Source organism: Mustela erminea, chromosome 3 (assembly GCF_009829155.1).
Source record: "Mustela erminea isolate mMusErm1 chromosome 3, mMusErm1.Pri, whole genome shotgun sequence".
Classification (NCBI taxonomy): Eukaryota; Metazoa; Chordata; class Mammalia; order Carnivora; family Mustelidae; genus Mustela; species Mustela erminea.
The window spans coordinates 107,701,222-107,717,028 of record NC_045616.1 but is presented as its reverse complement, the minus strand read 5'-3'; the positions used below and the strand labels follow the sequence as shown (position 1 = coordinate 107,717,028).

The following is a 15,807-nucleotide window of genomic DNA, read 5'->3' as shown; positions in this document are numbered from 1 at the left end:
GGAGAGAAGCAAGATGATGGAGGAACAGAAAACCTAAATTTTGTCTGAGTTCAGGAATGCAGCTAGATAATTATCAAACCATTCTGAACATCTACAAACTCAATAGGAGATAAAAGAGAAGAAGAGCAGCAATTTTAGGAACAGAAAAGTGACCACTTTCTGGAAGGAAGGATGTGTGGAGAAGTGAATCCAAGGTGACAAACAGGAAGATAGACCATGGGGGGAGGGACTGGCTGCTGGCAAGTGATAGAGCAGTGGAGTACAAAATCGGAACTTTTAGAAGTCTGCTACATGGCGGGATGGTGCTCCAGTGGCTAAGCAGGGTATGGAATCCTCGCTGGGTCAGTGTGGTCTCAGGACCCACAGGGTCACAGAAAGGCCAGGGGTGTCTGAGTGTGGCAGAGCTTCCAGGTATTGGAGCAGGGAAGCCAGCTGCAGAGATAGAGCCAAAGCGTGGACTCTTAGCTTGGGTTTGCCATAAACTGTGGTTCCCTGCACAGTCAGGCCACTGCTCTCCGAGCAGGGACCCCACAAGTAGTAGATCCATGGAGACCCCTCCTTCCTCCTCTGGGAGGAGCGGCACAGGAGGGCACTGCAGGAATTGGCTGGGTTTGGAGACTCCAAGTTCGGCCATGAGCCAGAGACAGAAACAGTCGATCACAGGCCAGGTGAACATGAAGCAGCCAGAGACCATGGAGATGGGAGGGATTGACTGCTTTTCTCTGAGGGCACACTGAGGAATGGGGTCCCAAGTTCTCAGCAATTACAGGGCTGGAGATTAGGAGGCCACCATTTTCATTCCCATCCTCCAAAGCTCTACAGAAAGTGTTCAGGGAACAAAAGCTCCCAAGAACAAAACCGAGCAGATTTCTTAGCCTGGCCCCTGGCAAGGGTGTGGCAGTTCCATCTGAGGCAAAGATATTTGAGAATCATGGCAACAGGCCCCTCCCTGAGATGATCAGCAATAACATCCAGCCAAGACCAAGTTTACCGATCTCAGAGAACTGCAAAACTCCAGTGCTGGGGGAGTATAGCACATAGAATTAATGACTTTTTTCCCATTAATCTTTAGTCTTTCAAACTTAAGCTTTTTAAATTTTCTTTTTTTTCTTTTTCTATTTTTTTAAAATTTTTCCTCTTTCCTATTTAATCATCTTATCAATACCTTTTTAGAAGATCGTTTTTAATTTACATTTTTATGGTCATATTTTATCCCTTCATTGTATTTAACCTTATTTTTGTGTGTGTGCATATATATATATTATATATGTATAATATATATGTTTTTCTTTCTTTAAAATTGTGGGAGTCATTATCTTCTAACAAACCAAAGTACACCAAGATCAAGTGTGTGCCTCTGTTCTATTCACCAGACTGATCATATATTTATTTTTTTCCTTTCTTTTCCTGCCAGTTTTAGGTACCTTCTGATTTGTTAATGTACTTTTAGTATATATTTTTCTGGGGTCATTGTTACCCTTTTAGCATTGTGTTCTCTCATTCATCTGTTCTTCTCTGGACAAAATGACAAGGCAGAAAAACTCACCTCAAAAAAAAAAAAAAAGGAAACATGAGGCAATACCAATGGCTAGGGACCTAATCAATACGGACATTAGTAAGATGTTGGAACTAGAGTTCAGAATGACGATTATAAAGATACTAGCTGGGCTTGAAAAAAGCATAGAAGATAATAGAGAATCCTTTCTGGAGAAATAAAGAACTAAAATCTAACCAAATTGAAATGAAAAAAGCTATTAATGAGGTGCAATCAAAAATAGAGGCTCTTACTTCAAGAATAAGTGAGACAGAAGAAAGAATTAGTGATATAGAAGACCAAATGATGAAGAATAAAGAAGGTGATAAAAAGAGAGATAAACAACTACTGGATCACGAGAGGAGAATTCCAGAGACAAGTGATACCATAAGACAAAAATATATTAGAATACTTGGGATCCCATAAGAAGAAGAAAGAAAGAGAGGGACAGAAGGTATATTGGAGCAAATTATAGCAGAGAACTTCCCTAGTTTAGGGAAGGAAACAGGCATAAAAATCCAGGAGGCACAGAGAACTCCCTCATCAAAATCAATAAAAATAGGTCAGCACCCCATCATCTAATAGTAAAACTTAAAAAAGCTGTAACCTACAATGGTAGAAATACTAGACTGACAGCAGACCAATGTACAGAGACCTGACAGACCTGGCATGACTAGCATGATGTATTCAGAGCACTAAATGAGAAAAATATGCAGCCAAGAATACTATATCCAGCTAGGCTGTCATTGAAAATAGAAGAAGAAATAAAAAGCTTCCAGGACAAACAAAAACTAAAAGAATTTGTAAAAAGTAAACCAGCCCTATTGAAAGGGGTCCTCTGAGCAAAGAGAGAGCCTAAAAGTAACATAGACCAGAAAAGAACAGAGGCAATATACAGTAACAGTCATCTTACAGGCAATACAATGGCCTGTATTGCCCGTAAAACTGAATTCTTATCTTTCAATAGTTACTCTGAATATAAATGAGCTAAATGCCCCAATCAAAAGAAACAGGGTATCAGAATGGATTTAAAGAAGAAGAAGAAGAAAAAAAAAACAACCCCAAAACCAAGATCCATCAATATGCTTTCTGCAAGAGATTCATTCTAGACCCAAAGACAATGCAAGCTTGTGCAGCTGCTCTGGAAAACAGTATTTGAGGTTCCTCAAAAAGTTGAAAATAGAACTACCCTACAACCCAGCAATTACACTACTGGGTATTTACCCTGAAGATACAAATGTGGTGATCCCAAGGAGCATGTACACCCTAATGTTTATAGCAGAAATGTCCACAAGAGCCAAACTATGGGAAATGAGAATATATATTATATTATATTAATTATATTAAGATATTATATATAATAAAAATGGAGTATTATGCAGCCATCAAAACTCCCCCAAATCTTGCCATTTGCAATGGAATAGATGGAACTGGAGGATATTATGCTAAGCAAAATAAGTCAATCAGAGAAAGACAAGTATATGATCTCACAGATTTGAGAATTTGAGAAACAAGACAGAGGATCTTAGGGGAAGGGAGGGAAAAATGAAACAAGATGAATCCGGAGAGGGAGACAAATCATAAGAGACTCTTAATCTCAGGAAACAAACTGAGGGTTACTAGAGGGGAAGGAGGAGTGGAAGGAATGGGGTGGCTGGGGGATCGACTTTGGGAACGGTATGTGCTATGGTAAATGCTGTGAAATGTTTTAGACTGATGAATCACAGACCTGTACCCCTGAAACAAATAGCACATTAAATGTTCATAAAAAAAATACATATTTATCCTATAGTAAAACTGTAGACCACCCTCACCCTTGGCATTTGTACTGTTCTGGATGAGGCTGCTTGTTTTTTGGTTTTGGGTTTTGGTTTTTTTTTTGTTTTGGTTGGTTGGTTGGTTGGTTTTTTAAATGCCAAAGTCTAATAACAGGGGAGGCCATCATGCTAATGTATGAAATAGAATTTAGTCAAATAAAGATTTAGGGTCATTTAGCATAAATAAATAGATGAAGGAAGGAAGGAAGGGTAGGTGGGCTCTGGGGGGGGGGGAACCCACAAACAAACAAAACCCCAGGATCAGATATCCTCTCACACTGATCAGAATGACAATCAAAAAGACAGTAACAAGTGTTGGCAAGGACATGAAGAAAAACGAACACCCATGCACTGTGGGAGGGAATGTGTATTGGTGTGTCTACTATGGAAATGGTATGAGGTGTCCTCAAAAAATTAAAAATAGAACTATGGTACAATCTGTTCCACTTTTAGATATTTATCCCTTCCCCAAATGAAAACACTAATGCATAAAGACACATACACCCCTTTGTTCATCACAGGGTTATATACAATAGCCAATATATGGAAGGAAACTAAATGTCCCTCAGTTGGTGAATAGATGAAGAAGCTGCAAAGTACATACACAATGGAACATTACTCAGGCATTTGCAACAACATGGATAGACCTAGAGGGTATTATACTAAGTGAAATAAGTCAGACAAAGCCAATGACTTATGACTTCACTATACGTGGAATCTAAAAAACAGAAACAAGGCTCATAAAGAACAAACTCATGGTTACCAGAGGAGTGGTGGGTAGGGGAATGGACAAAATTGGAAATTAATTGCAAAACTTGTTTCCAGAGGGACTTTGCCATTTTATATCAGCAGTGCATTAGTGATCCAGTTTTTCCACATCCTTGTCAGCAGGTCATCTTGTTACTTTTTTACTTATTCTTTTTAATTTTTTTTAGCCATTCTGACAAGTCTGTAGTAATATTTCATTGTGGTTTTAATTTGCATTCCTCTAATGACTAATGATGAACATTTTTTCATGTGTTTATCATTCATATGTCCTATTTAGTGAAATGTCACTTCTTATCTTTTGCCAGTTTTCTAATTGGATTGTTTGTTTTAACAGTTGATTTTGAGAAATACTTGTGTATTCTCAATACTTATCCTTTATCAGATTATGCTTTGTGGGTAGGTGTTCTTAGTTTGTAGATTGTCTTTTCATGCTCTTAACAGGATCTTTTTCAGAGCAAGTGTTTAATTTTGATGAAGTTCAATTTATTAATTGTTCATTTTTTAGATAATATATTTGATGGGAAGTCTAAAGATTTCCTCCTTTCTACTCTCCAAGTTTTATAATTTTTTCTAAATGTTTTCTAAAAGTTTTATCTTTTATATCTAATCACCATATCCATTTTTAGTAATTTTTGTATTAGTAAGAAAAGAACTCAATTTTCTTTTTTGTTTGTTTTTGCTTCTGCTTATTGATGTCCAAATATTTCAGCACCATTCATTGAAAATGCTACCTTACCTCTGTCGAATTGCTTTGCATTTTTAAAATTAGTGGAGCATATTATCAGTGGGTGTGTACCTAAGTTTTCTATGGTGTTCTCTTTATGTGATGTCCTGCTGCCAGTAACACACAGGGTTGATTACTGCAGCTATAGAAGACTTAAAATTGGGTAGACTGATTCCTTACTTTCTTCTTATGAAAAAAAAAAAAAAACTTTTAGCTATTCTATTTCCTCTGCCTTTCTATATAAACTTTAGAATAAGCTTGTCTATATAAATTTTTTTGCTGGGATTTGATAGGAACTTCATTCAGTTTATATGTCAGTTTGGGGAGAATTGATTTTTTGTTTGTTTGTTTTTTATGTTGATTCTTCCAATCTTTAAACATTATTTGTCTCTCCATTTATTTAGATCTTTAAAATCTTTCATCAGTGCTTTGTAATTTTTGTATGTGCTGTTAGATTTCTAAGTATTTCTCTCTTTAAAAAAAAAATATTATAAATAGTATTGTATTTTGCATTCTGGCGTCCGTGTTTTCATTGCTGGTATACTGAAATGCAATTCATTTTTTTTTTATTGTGTTCGATGAGCCAACATATAGTACATCATTAGTTTCTGATGTAGTGTTCAAGGATTTGTTAGTTGCGTATAACACCCAGTGTTCATCACAATGTGTGTAATCCATTTTTCTTTTTGTATGTTTATCTTGTATCCTGTGACCTCGTTAAATTCATTTATTCTAGAAGTTTTTTGGGGATTTCCTGCATAGAAAACCATGCCATCTATAAATAGGGACAGTTTTATGTCTTCTTTCTGCTCTTTAATTTCCCATTCATATGTCATTGCACTGGCTAGAAGTTCCAGTTTTGAATAAGAGTGAGGACAGCAGACATCCTTGCCTTGTTCTCATCTCATAGGGAAATGACTTTTGTTTTCACCATTAGTGTAATATTTGCAGTTTTTTGGTTGTTAACTCTTTATCAAGTTGAAGAAATTTTCTCTATCCCTATTTTTCTGAGAGTTTTTATCATGAGTAGGTGTGGGTTTTTGCCATATGTTTTTTCTACATCGATTGATATTATTATGTGATTTTTCTTCTTTAGCCTATTAATATGGTAGATTACATTAATTGATTTTATAATGTGAGAGCCATCCTTACACCCCCAGAATAACCCTACTTTGTTATGTTATATAATATTTTTATATATTGCTGGATTTTATTTGCTAATGTAAGGATATTTGCATCTGTATTAATGGTGAAATACCGGTCTTCAGATTCATTTGTATTTATTTACTTGTTTTTGTTTTTTGGTATTGACTTTGTCTCATTTGGCTATTATGGTAATAGTAGCTTCATGAAATGAATTGTCAAATGTTCCCTCCTCTTTATTTTCTGGGAGAGATTTTGTAGAACTGGTATTAATTCTTCTTTAAACATTCAATAGGATTCTCCAGTGAAATCATCTGGGCCTGGAGATTTTGTGTGTGTGTATGAGTTTTAAAAATTGCAATTTAAGGGGCGCCTGGGTGGCTCAGTGGGTTAAGCCGCTGCCTTCGGCTCAGGTCATGATCTCAGGGTCCTGGGATCGAGTCCCACATCGGGCTCTCTGCTCGGCGGGGAGCCTGCTTCCCTCTCTCTCTCTCTCTGCCAGCCTCTCTACCTACCTGTGATCTCTCTCTGTCAAATAAATAAATAAAATCTTAAAAAAAAAAATTGCAATTTAAATTTCTTTAATAGTTACAAGATTATTCAAATGCTCTATTTCATATTGGGTGAGTTGTGATACCTAGTTGTTTGAGAAGTTGATCCATTTCATCTTAGTTTTTAAATTTGTTTTTGTAGATTTCTTCGTGGTTTTCTTTAACAGTCTTGTTCATGTCATCAGGGTCTCTAGTGATCTCCCATTTCATTCTTGATACGGGTAATTCATGTCTTCTTTATTTATTTATTTATTTTTTCTTTTTCAAGCTTGCAAGAAATTTGTCAATTTCATTGAACTTTTCAAAGATAAAACCTGTCTCATTGCTTTTCTGTATTATTTTTCTGTTTTCAGTTCCACTGAATTTGGTCCTTTATTATTTCCTTCCGTCTTGCTTTGGGTTTTTTTCATTCTTTAGATTCTTGACATGGAAGTTTAGATTATTGATTTGAGGTTTTCCCCATTTTCCAATGGATGTTTTTAGTTCTGTAAGTTTCCCTCCAAAAACTACTTTTGCAGTTTCTCATAAATTTTGATATATTTTTATTTTCCTTCATTTTAATGTATTTTTTAAATTTCACTTGAGATCCTTCTTTTACTCATGAATTACTTTGAAAAGGGTTGTTTAGTTTTCAAGTGTTTGGAGATTTTCTTATTATTTTTCTGTTACTGATTCAGGTTTGATTCCAATATGCTAAGAGAACATACTCTGTATGATTTCAATTCCTTTAAAATTTTTAATTTTTGTTTCATGGCCCAGGCTGTGTTCCCTCTTGATATATGTTCCATGGATACTAAAATGGAATAACACCCTTTGTTGGGAAGAATATTCTATAAATGTTGAATAGACCCTGTTGGTTGATGGTGTTTTGGGGATTCTTATATATCCTTCTTTTTTTTTTATCTAATTGCATTATCAATCAGTGGGACTCCAGTGTTCAAATTTCCAGCTGTAATTTTGGTTTTTTTTTTTTTTTTTTTTTTTTAGTTCTATCGTTTTTTACTTAACATATTTTAGAACTCTGTTTTTGGTGCATACCTATTTAGAGCTCCTGTTTCTTCATGGAGGATTTATCCTTATATCACTATATATTTTCCTTCTCTGTCTCCACTAATTTTCTTTTCTGTAAAGTCTACTTTATATGGTATTAACATAATCCCTCTTGTTTTCTTTAATGTTTGTATTAAATATAATTTCCTTAGTTCTACTTTCAGTATGCCTACACTGTTATATTTAAAGTGACTTTCTTAGTGACAGCGTAGAGTTGGGTCATATTTTTTAATTTAATTTTTAATTTTAATTTAATCTGCAGGTCTCTTTCTTAATTTGTGTGTTAAATGGTAATATAATTATTGCTATTAGGGATAAGGCTGCTGTTTTACTTTCTGTTTTCTGTTTATTCTTTCATTTTATTTTTATTTATTTTTTTAAAGATTTTATTTATTTATTTGACAGAGATCAAAAGTAGGCAGAAAGACAGGCAGAGACAGAGGGGGAAGCAGGCTCCCTGCTGAGCAGAGAGCCCAATGGGGGGCTTTATCCCAGGACCCTGAGATCATGACCTGAGCCAAAAGCAGAGGCTTAACCCACTGAGCCACCCAGGCGCCCCTCATTTTATTTTTTATTCCTCTATTTTCTTCTTCTTACTTTCCTGTAGGTTATTGAACATTTTTTTGAACTCCAGTTTGATTTATCCACAGTGTTTTTGAATACATCTCTTCGTATAAATCTTTTAGTTGTTACATTATGCCTACATATCTTATCATAGTTAACTACTTTCATCACTTTACCAGTCTGAGTAAATTGTGGAAATCCTTCCTCCTTTTATCTTACTTTACCCTCCCTAATCATAATAGAATGTTGTAAATATGTTCTCTGTATACTTTCAGAACCTCATCAGTGCTGTAATTTTTACTTCAATCACCAAAAATAATTTGGAAAGCAGAAAGCCTATTGTGCATATTCATAATTTGCTTACCATGTTTTTTCTTCCTTTCTGATTTCTCCTTGTATTATTTCTGAATTTTCTCCTTTTATTGTTTCCTTTCTGTTTTAGAGAACTAACTCTTTAATCTTGTAGAATTAAGTCTTCTGGTGATAAAGAATCTTAGTTTTCTGTTTGTTTCCAAGCATTAAAATTTTTTGTTTTGTCTTTTTTTTTTCTCTTTTTTTATCTATTCAGGATCCAGTATAGTTAACATACAATGTTATATTCATTTCAGCTATACAGTATAGTGATTCAACAATTCCATATATTACCTAGTGCTCCTCAAGATAAGTATACTCTTAATCCCCTTCACCTATTTTATCCACTCCCCCCACCACCCCTCTGGTAACCATCTGTTTGTTCTCTATAGTTAGGAGTATGTCTTCAGTTTCTTTCTCTATCTCTTTTTTCCCTTTGTTCATTTGTTTTGTTTCTTAAATTCCATGTATGAGTGAAATAGTGCAGTGTTTGTCTTTTTCTGGTTTATATTGCTCAGCATTTACTCTCTAGATCCACCCATATTGTTGCAGATGGAAAGATTTTATCCTTTTTTGTGGCTGAATAATATTTTCCATTACATATATACATACATACACACATTCCATTATATGGGGTGTGTGTGTGTGTGTGTGTGTGTGTGTGTGTGTGTGGAATGTTTGTGTGTGTGTATGGCATGTGGATATGTGTGTGTGTGTGTACACACACACACACACACACAGATATAATGTTATATGAAAATATATGGTATATATGATGTATATATGTATATATACACACCACATCTTTTTTATACATTCATCTATCAGTAGACATCATTTAGGTTGCTTCCATAATTTGGCTGTTGTAAATAGGGCTGCAATAAACATGGGGTGCACAGATCCCTTCAACTTAGTGTTTTTGTATTATTTAGGTAATACAATTGCTGGATCATAGGGTAGTTCTATTTTTAACTTTTTAAGGAACCTCCATACTGTTTGCTACAGTGAGCAAATCAGTTTGCATTCTCACCAATAGTTAACAAGGATTCCTTTTTCTCTACATTCTCGCCAACACTTGTTTGTTGTGTTTTTGATTATAGCCATTCTAACAGTTGTGAGATGTTACCTCATTGTGGTTTTGATTAACATTTTCCTGATGGTGAGTGCCGTTGAGCATCCTTTCATATGTCTGTTGGTTATCTATAGGTCTTATTTGGAGAAATGTCTGTTCATGTCTTCTGTCCATTTATAATTAGACTTTTTGGGCTGTTTTTTGTTGTTGGTGTTGTTTTAGTGTTGAGTTGTAACAATTCTTTATATATTTTAGGTACTAACCCTTTGTCTGATATGTCATTTGGTAGGTTATCTTTTAGTTTTGTTGGGTTTTTTTCCTTTGCTGTGTGGAAGTCTTTTATTTTGATGCAGTCCCAGTAGTTTATTTTTGCTTTTGTTTCCCTTGCTTCAGGAAACAAATCTAGAAAGATGTTGTTGGGGCTGATGTCAGAGAAATTACTGCCTGTGCTCTCTTCTAGGATTTTTATGGTTTCAGGTCTCACATTTAGGTCCTTCATCCACTTTGAGTTTATTTTTGAGTATGGTATAAGAAAGTGGCCAAGTTTCATTCTTGTACATGTAGCTGTCCAATTTTCCCAGCACTTTTTGTTGAAGAGACTGTCTTTTCCCCTTGCATATTCTTGCCTCCTTTATCAAAGACTAATTGACCACTGACCATAAATTATAGTTTATTTCTGGGCTTTCTATTCTGTTTTATTGATCTATGTGTCTATTTTTTTGTTTTAAGAAACTTTTTTTTTTTTTTTTTTTTTTTTGAAAGAGAGAGAGAAGGGGGAGACAGGAAGAGGAAGAGAAAGAATCTTAAGCAGGCTCCACATGCACTGTGGAGTCTGATGTGGGGCTCTATGTCATGACATTGAGATCATGATCTGAGCCCAAATCAAGAGTCAGATGCTTAACCAACTGGACCACCCAGACACTCCTCTATGTGTCTATTTTTGTGTTAATACCATACTGATAAATTATATTAGTATTTTTCCTCATCTGAGTTGCCATGTTTCCTACTTCATTGTATAAGAATAATTTTACTAGATGTAAGATTCTGGATTAAAACTTCTTTTTTCAGCATTTGAAAACCGTTGTGCTATTTCTTTCTGACTTTCATGGTTTCTGATGAGAAATCCATTTTCATTTAAATTGCTTTCCTCTGTAGGTAAGATGTTATTTTTCTTTCACTGCTTTCAAAATTTTCTTAAACTTTTCAGAAGTTTGACTATATGCCTTGTTATGGATACATTTGGATTTACCCCATTTCACGTTTGTTCAGCTTCTTAAATGAGTGGTTTAATGTCTTTTGCAAATTTGGATGTATTCAGCCGCTTCTCAGCCCTCTCTCTTCTTCCTTTCATTCTGAGAATCTGACATAACCATAGGTCATTTGTTATCATTCTACAGGTTCCTGTGGCTCTTTTTCCCTAGGCTATTTTTTTTTTTAATCTGTTGTATAGTTTGAGTAATTTCCATTGTCCAATTTTCAAGTTCCCTTATTCTTTCTTGTATCCCTCCATTCTGCTCTTGAGCCCATCTATTGAGTTTTTCATTTTAGTTATTTATCAGTTCTAAAAACATACCTCAGAGTCTCCTTTACATTTTAATCCATTTACCGAGATTCTTATCTTTCTTATGAGTGTCTAGTTTTTCATTTGTTTTAAGTGTGCCCATAATTGCTCACTGAAGAGTTTTATGATGGCTGTTTTAATGTCTTATGTCAGATAATTCCAACATCTTGTCATCTCAGTGTTGGCATCTATTTTTTTTTTTTGTTCCATTCAGTTTGAGATTTCGTAGTTCTTGGTATATGACAAGTTGTTCTGTTGTTGTTGTTGTTGTTGAAATTGAGACATTTTGGGTATTACAAGATTCTATGTCTTACTTAAGTTTTCTGTTTTAATTGGTTTCCTCTGACACTGCTCTGTCAAAAGAGAAATCCACCTCATTCCTACTAGATTGGAATAAAAGCCCTGGTTCCCCACTCAGTCTCTGCCAATATCCCGGGGCAGGGAGCTCCTTATTAGAAGCTGGTGTGTACGGAGGAGGTGGGGGAGTTCTGGTTCCCCAGTTGGCCTCCACTGACACTTCCCTTGGTGGTTAAGCTATGAGTGCCTCATTAGCCCCAGTGATACCAAATCTAGTGACCCCGACAACTACCAACAAGAGGCAAAATGACTGGTTACCACTGGGATAGTGAAACTCCTAACTCCCCACTAGGCCTCCTCCTATACCACTCCAGCAAAGGAGAATGGCATCTTGTTTTACTACTCCATGGGAGTGGAAGTCCAAGCTTCCTATTAGAAGAAGATGGCCTCGTTATTTTCTGGAAGAGATGAAAATCCTGGCTCCCTTCTTAGCCTTTCCTGAAACCACTGTTTGAGATTGGGAGGCCTTGTCACCTCAGCAGCTTGGAAATCTAGGCTCTCCACTTGGCTTTTGCTGGTGACGGTGGGACTGGGACTACAGGTTTTTCCATGTTGTTTGGCTAGAGGGAGATTGTTACTCTTAAACATTTTCTTTCTTGTTATACTGCTTCTTTGTTCGTCCTTTGGCTAGAGGAAGCCTGCTTTTGTTGGAGCTTTTGTTGTCTGCACCTATTGATATTTCTGGGTTGCCAGTGTCTTTAGCTCCAACTCTGAGATATATAGGGCAAAAAGAAATCTCAGGAACTTGCGTGGGTCCTAAAGGCCCTAGTTGATCTGCTCTCTCTTTCCACCTTTCATATTTTTCTCATATTTGTTTTATATATAATATCCAGGGGTTTTAGTTGTTCCTAGTAGGAGGAATAAATGTTTATTACATCTTTCTGGAAGGACAAATTTCTGGACTACCCGAATTTTCATGATAAGCTGGAGATCAAGATTGTAATATAAATTCTCCTATTTTGTCTTTTTTATTCTTGAAAACTAATTTTTAAATAACAAGGAGTCTAAGTGCAGAATGCCTTTTGGCCAACAATCAGGGTACTCTGCTCAGTTCATTAAAAAAGTAGCTTTCTCTGACCAAGATTTTTCATTTTTTTCCCTCATTATATATAAACTTCTATCATTTGTCCAGAGATGACATTGCTGACAAATTTAACTATCAAGGGAATGGATAAAAAAGAGGAATTTAGTAAAAAGAGAAAATCACTGGACAACCAAATTAGATGTCAAAATGTCTATCCACTATAGGTCTTGTACTTTATGAATAGGTAATAAGCCTTTAGGCCCCCACTTAGAACATGATTTTTTAAAAATGTATGAAATAAAATCACATACCCACACACAGAAAGTCAGCCCACTTTCTAAAGCACAATACAAATTAAAGGAGATATAGGATTTCATAATTCAGGAACACTAAAAACATAAAGTAAAAACTTACAGTGAAGCAGGAGAGAGAAAATTATAAAATTCACTCAAAACACCCAACTTCCCAAAGAAACACTGTGGCTCTTCAGTGTTGGTGTACACAGTCTTATATACATTTAATAGGGGTGAAGGTCTTCCTTTATCTGTGTGTAGTTCAGTATTGGTATTTATAATTAGAATTTTGAATTCTAGGGACTTATATTATTATTGCCACCCTCTGTGTTATGCACATCTGTAACTACTTAGCTAAGAAAAAAATTTTAATTATTTTAGAGGAAAAAAAAACCTATTTCTTATAGAGTCCCTACCACATGTTAGACAACATATTAGGAGCTTTACCACAGTAACTGTTTTAATTTTTATGAAAAGTTTATGAAGTAGGTTCTGTTATGTTCCATATTCACTGGTTGAGAAATTAAATTTGAAAGTCCAGGACTAATTTTACAAAAGCTCTGGCTAGTCAGTAACCCTGGTAAGGTTGGCATCGAGTCAAGGTTTCAGTGGTCATGCTCTTAACCAACCTGTAATATGAATTCTAAAATGTTGAGATCACATGTTGTAAACTAGGAAAGGTGACTTTTGGCATCTAGTAATTGCATTAATGTTAATACTTGGATTAGCTGTGCAGTAGCAAAAACTTCCAGGTCAACACTGAGTATTTGTGTCCTTCAAGCAGGTCCTGAGATCCTGACTCATAACTCGCAAAGATGCTTCTCAGCCTCCTGAGTCAGGAACTGTACGTTCTAGGAAACTAAAGATTAGCTCTTTTATGAATGGTTATGGTAGCAGTTCCACTGTGCTTGGTGTCCACAACAGGTGTACCCTCTCTTTGATTGCCAATTTTCAAACAAAATTGTCCATGATTATGAGCAGTACTTGAAAAAGTGTACAAGTAATATAAATCAGGAGGATTCATGAGATCCAAAAGGGACTCTTAGTATAAGAAGACAAGGGAAGATAACTTGGCTTCTGCCATCTTGAGACAGATGCCATGTACATTGCTTTGCATACAGGCTAGTTATTTGGTTTAAATAGGCATTCCATTATAATGTGGTAGATGGCCAAAGAAGAGCAGAGGAGTTCACCACAGATCTGCTCACCAAATATTTTCTGACATACTGAGGAGGCAGTGAACAATAGTAGCTTGGAGAAAAATCACTACATTGGCTCTGGGTTGTATTTTCTATTTTAATTAAATTTCCTATTTGTCCATTCTGTGTAGGCCCTGGCCCTATGATCCATGCTATTTTGCATGGCCAGTGAAATCAGGAAGAGCCCATCATTTGAAACTTGGAGGCATCTAAGTGATTTTGTTGTATTTGCTAGGCAGAAGGCTAGTGTTTTCTGAGTTTGGGACACACTTTCAGACTGAGGGGCTCTCTGGTTGCCAGTTCATATGTTAAAGAGGTTCTTTGCCATCAGTTTACCCATTACATTCAGTACTCTTCCCCATTTTTCTTTTCAGCAGTGGATAGCCCAATAGTGAAGCCCAGTAGGCTCAGGTTGGTCATCAGGAGGTTGTTCCCGTTAGACCTCTTGTGAGCAGGATCTCCTGTTGGTAGGTGACCAGGGAAGGAGCCACCTGTAATTTCAAGACACAGATTTGCAAAGGAAAGAAAACTGATTAGGAGTTTTCTCAATATAAATAAAGAAATAAATAAAATCTTAAATATCTCAAATAAGTAAGTAAAATCTTAAAAAACAATCGGAGGAAGATTGTTTGCATGTCAGGAGTGGCTTATGTTACTATTCTCCAGACCCAGCTAGGCAATTTTATATTAGCCAGATGTGACTTGGTACCATTGCAAAGCTTTAGTAGCATATATGTGTGCCTCTGTACACCTTTCTTTTATTTTTATTTATTAAATTTTGATATTTGCTTTACCCCAACATCTCTATAGCAAAAAGAGAGTGCAATTAAAGTTGGGTAAAATCAGTTTTGCTTTGAACCACTTCATAGTAAAATCTTGCATTAGTGACAGACTTATGTCATTTGTATACATATAAGAAAATCAAAAGATGAGTTATTTTAATACTTTTTTTTCTCAAAATGTATTAACCAGCCAAAGAATTAATTTACTGTATCCAGTTGTTCTATTGAAGCTGATTGTTTAAGTATGCATTAAACATTTGCAGAAGAGATTGTGCACTACTGACCAAATTTCCTTTTCATGTTTTTATCTGAGTCAGAGCATGAGTCAGAACTGAAGGCAGCATTTTTTATAATCACAGTCTTGTTCTTTTTCTTTGATGTTTTTAGGTGGCAAAGTGACAAGTGCCAAAACTCAGGCCTCACTTTTCTGAAAGTGTCGACTTTCTGCCAGACCCAGAATAATGGATGTCAAGGACAGACGACACCGGTCTCTGACCAGGGGACGGTGTGGCAAAGAGTGCCGCTACACAAGTTCCTCCCTGGACAGTGAAGACTGCCGCGTGCCCACGCAAAAGTCCTACAGCTCCAGTGAGACTCTGAAGGCCTATGACCACGACAGTAGGATGCACTATGGAAACCGAGTCACAGACCTAGTTCACCGGGAGTCAGATGAGTTTCCAAGACAAGGTAGGTAGAGCTGACCCCACTGACTTGCTCTGAGCTTCCTTACATTCTTGCACTATTGCGCGTCGATCACTGAGTTGGTAAAAACTGAAAGCAAAGCTTGCTGGCATCATCTGCCCTTTAGAGTTTAGTTTAAGACAACAATCCTTTTATCGACCCATAGCAGAATCCTGTGGGAATGACAGAAGTGCCTCTTTTGTCCTGAATGCTGAATTCCTTGACAATTTGGTGGTTGTTTTGGAGCCCCACAATAGTAGGTTTTGATAAATGTAACATAAGGCAAAGCTTTCGCTCGTAAGGGGTATTCCTGCGACCATTATAAGTCCCTGTCCT

The 15,807-nt window shown here is 36.1% G+C and overlaps 1 protein-coding gene across 14 annotated transcripts in view; it reads left to right on the top strand.

Annotated features, from left to right (window-relative positions):
• Nucleotides 1-15,807, top strand: part of TENM2 (teneurin transmembrane protein 2) — a 1,222,850-nt gene that overhangs the window by 281,132 nt on the left and 925,911 nt on the right. For all 14 annotated transcript variants that reach the window (XM_032337070.1, XM_032337078.1, XM_032337077.1 and 11 more), the window contains exon 3: nucleotides 15,178-15,477. In XM_032337070.1, the coding sequence (XP_032192961.1) occupies nucleotides 15,252-15,477 (226 nt within the window). In that variant the 5' untranslated portion in view covers nucleotides 15,178-15,251. The remainder of the gene's footprint in view (nucleotides 1-15,177; nucleotides 15,478-15,807) is intronic.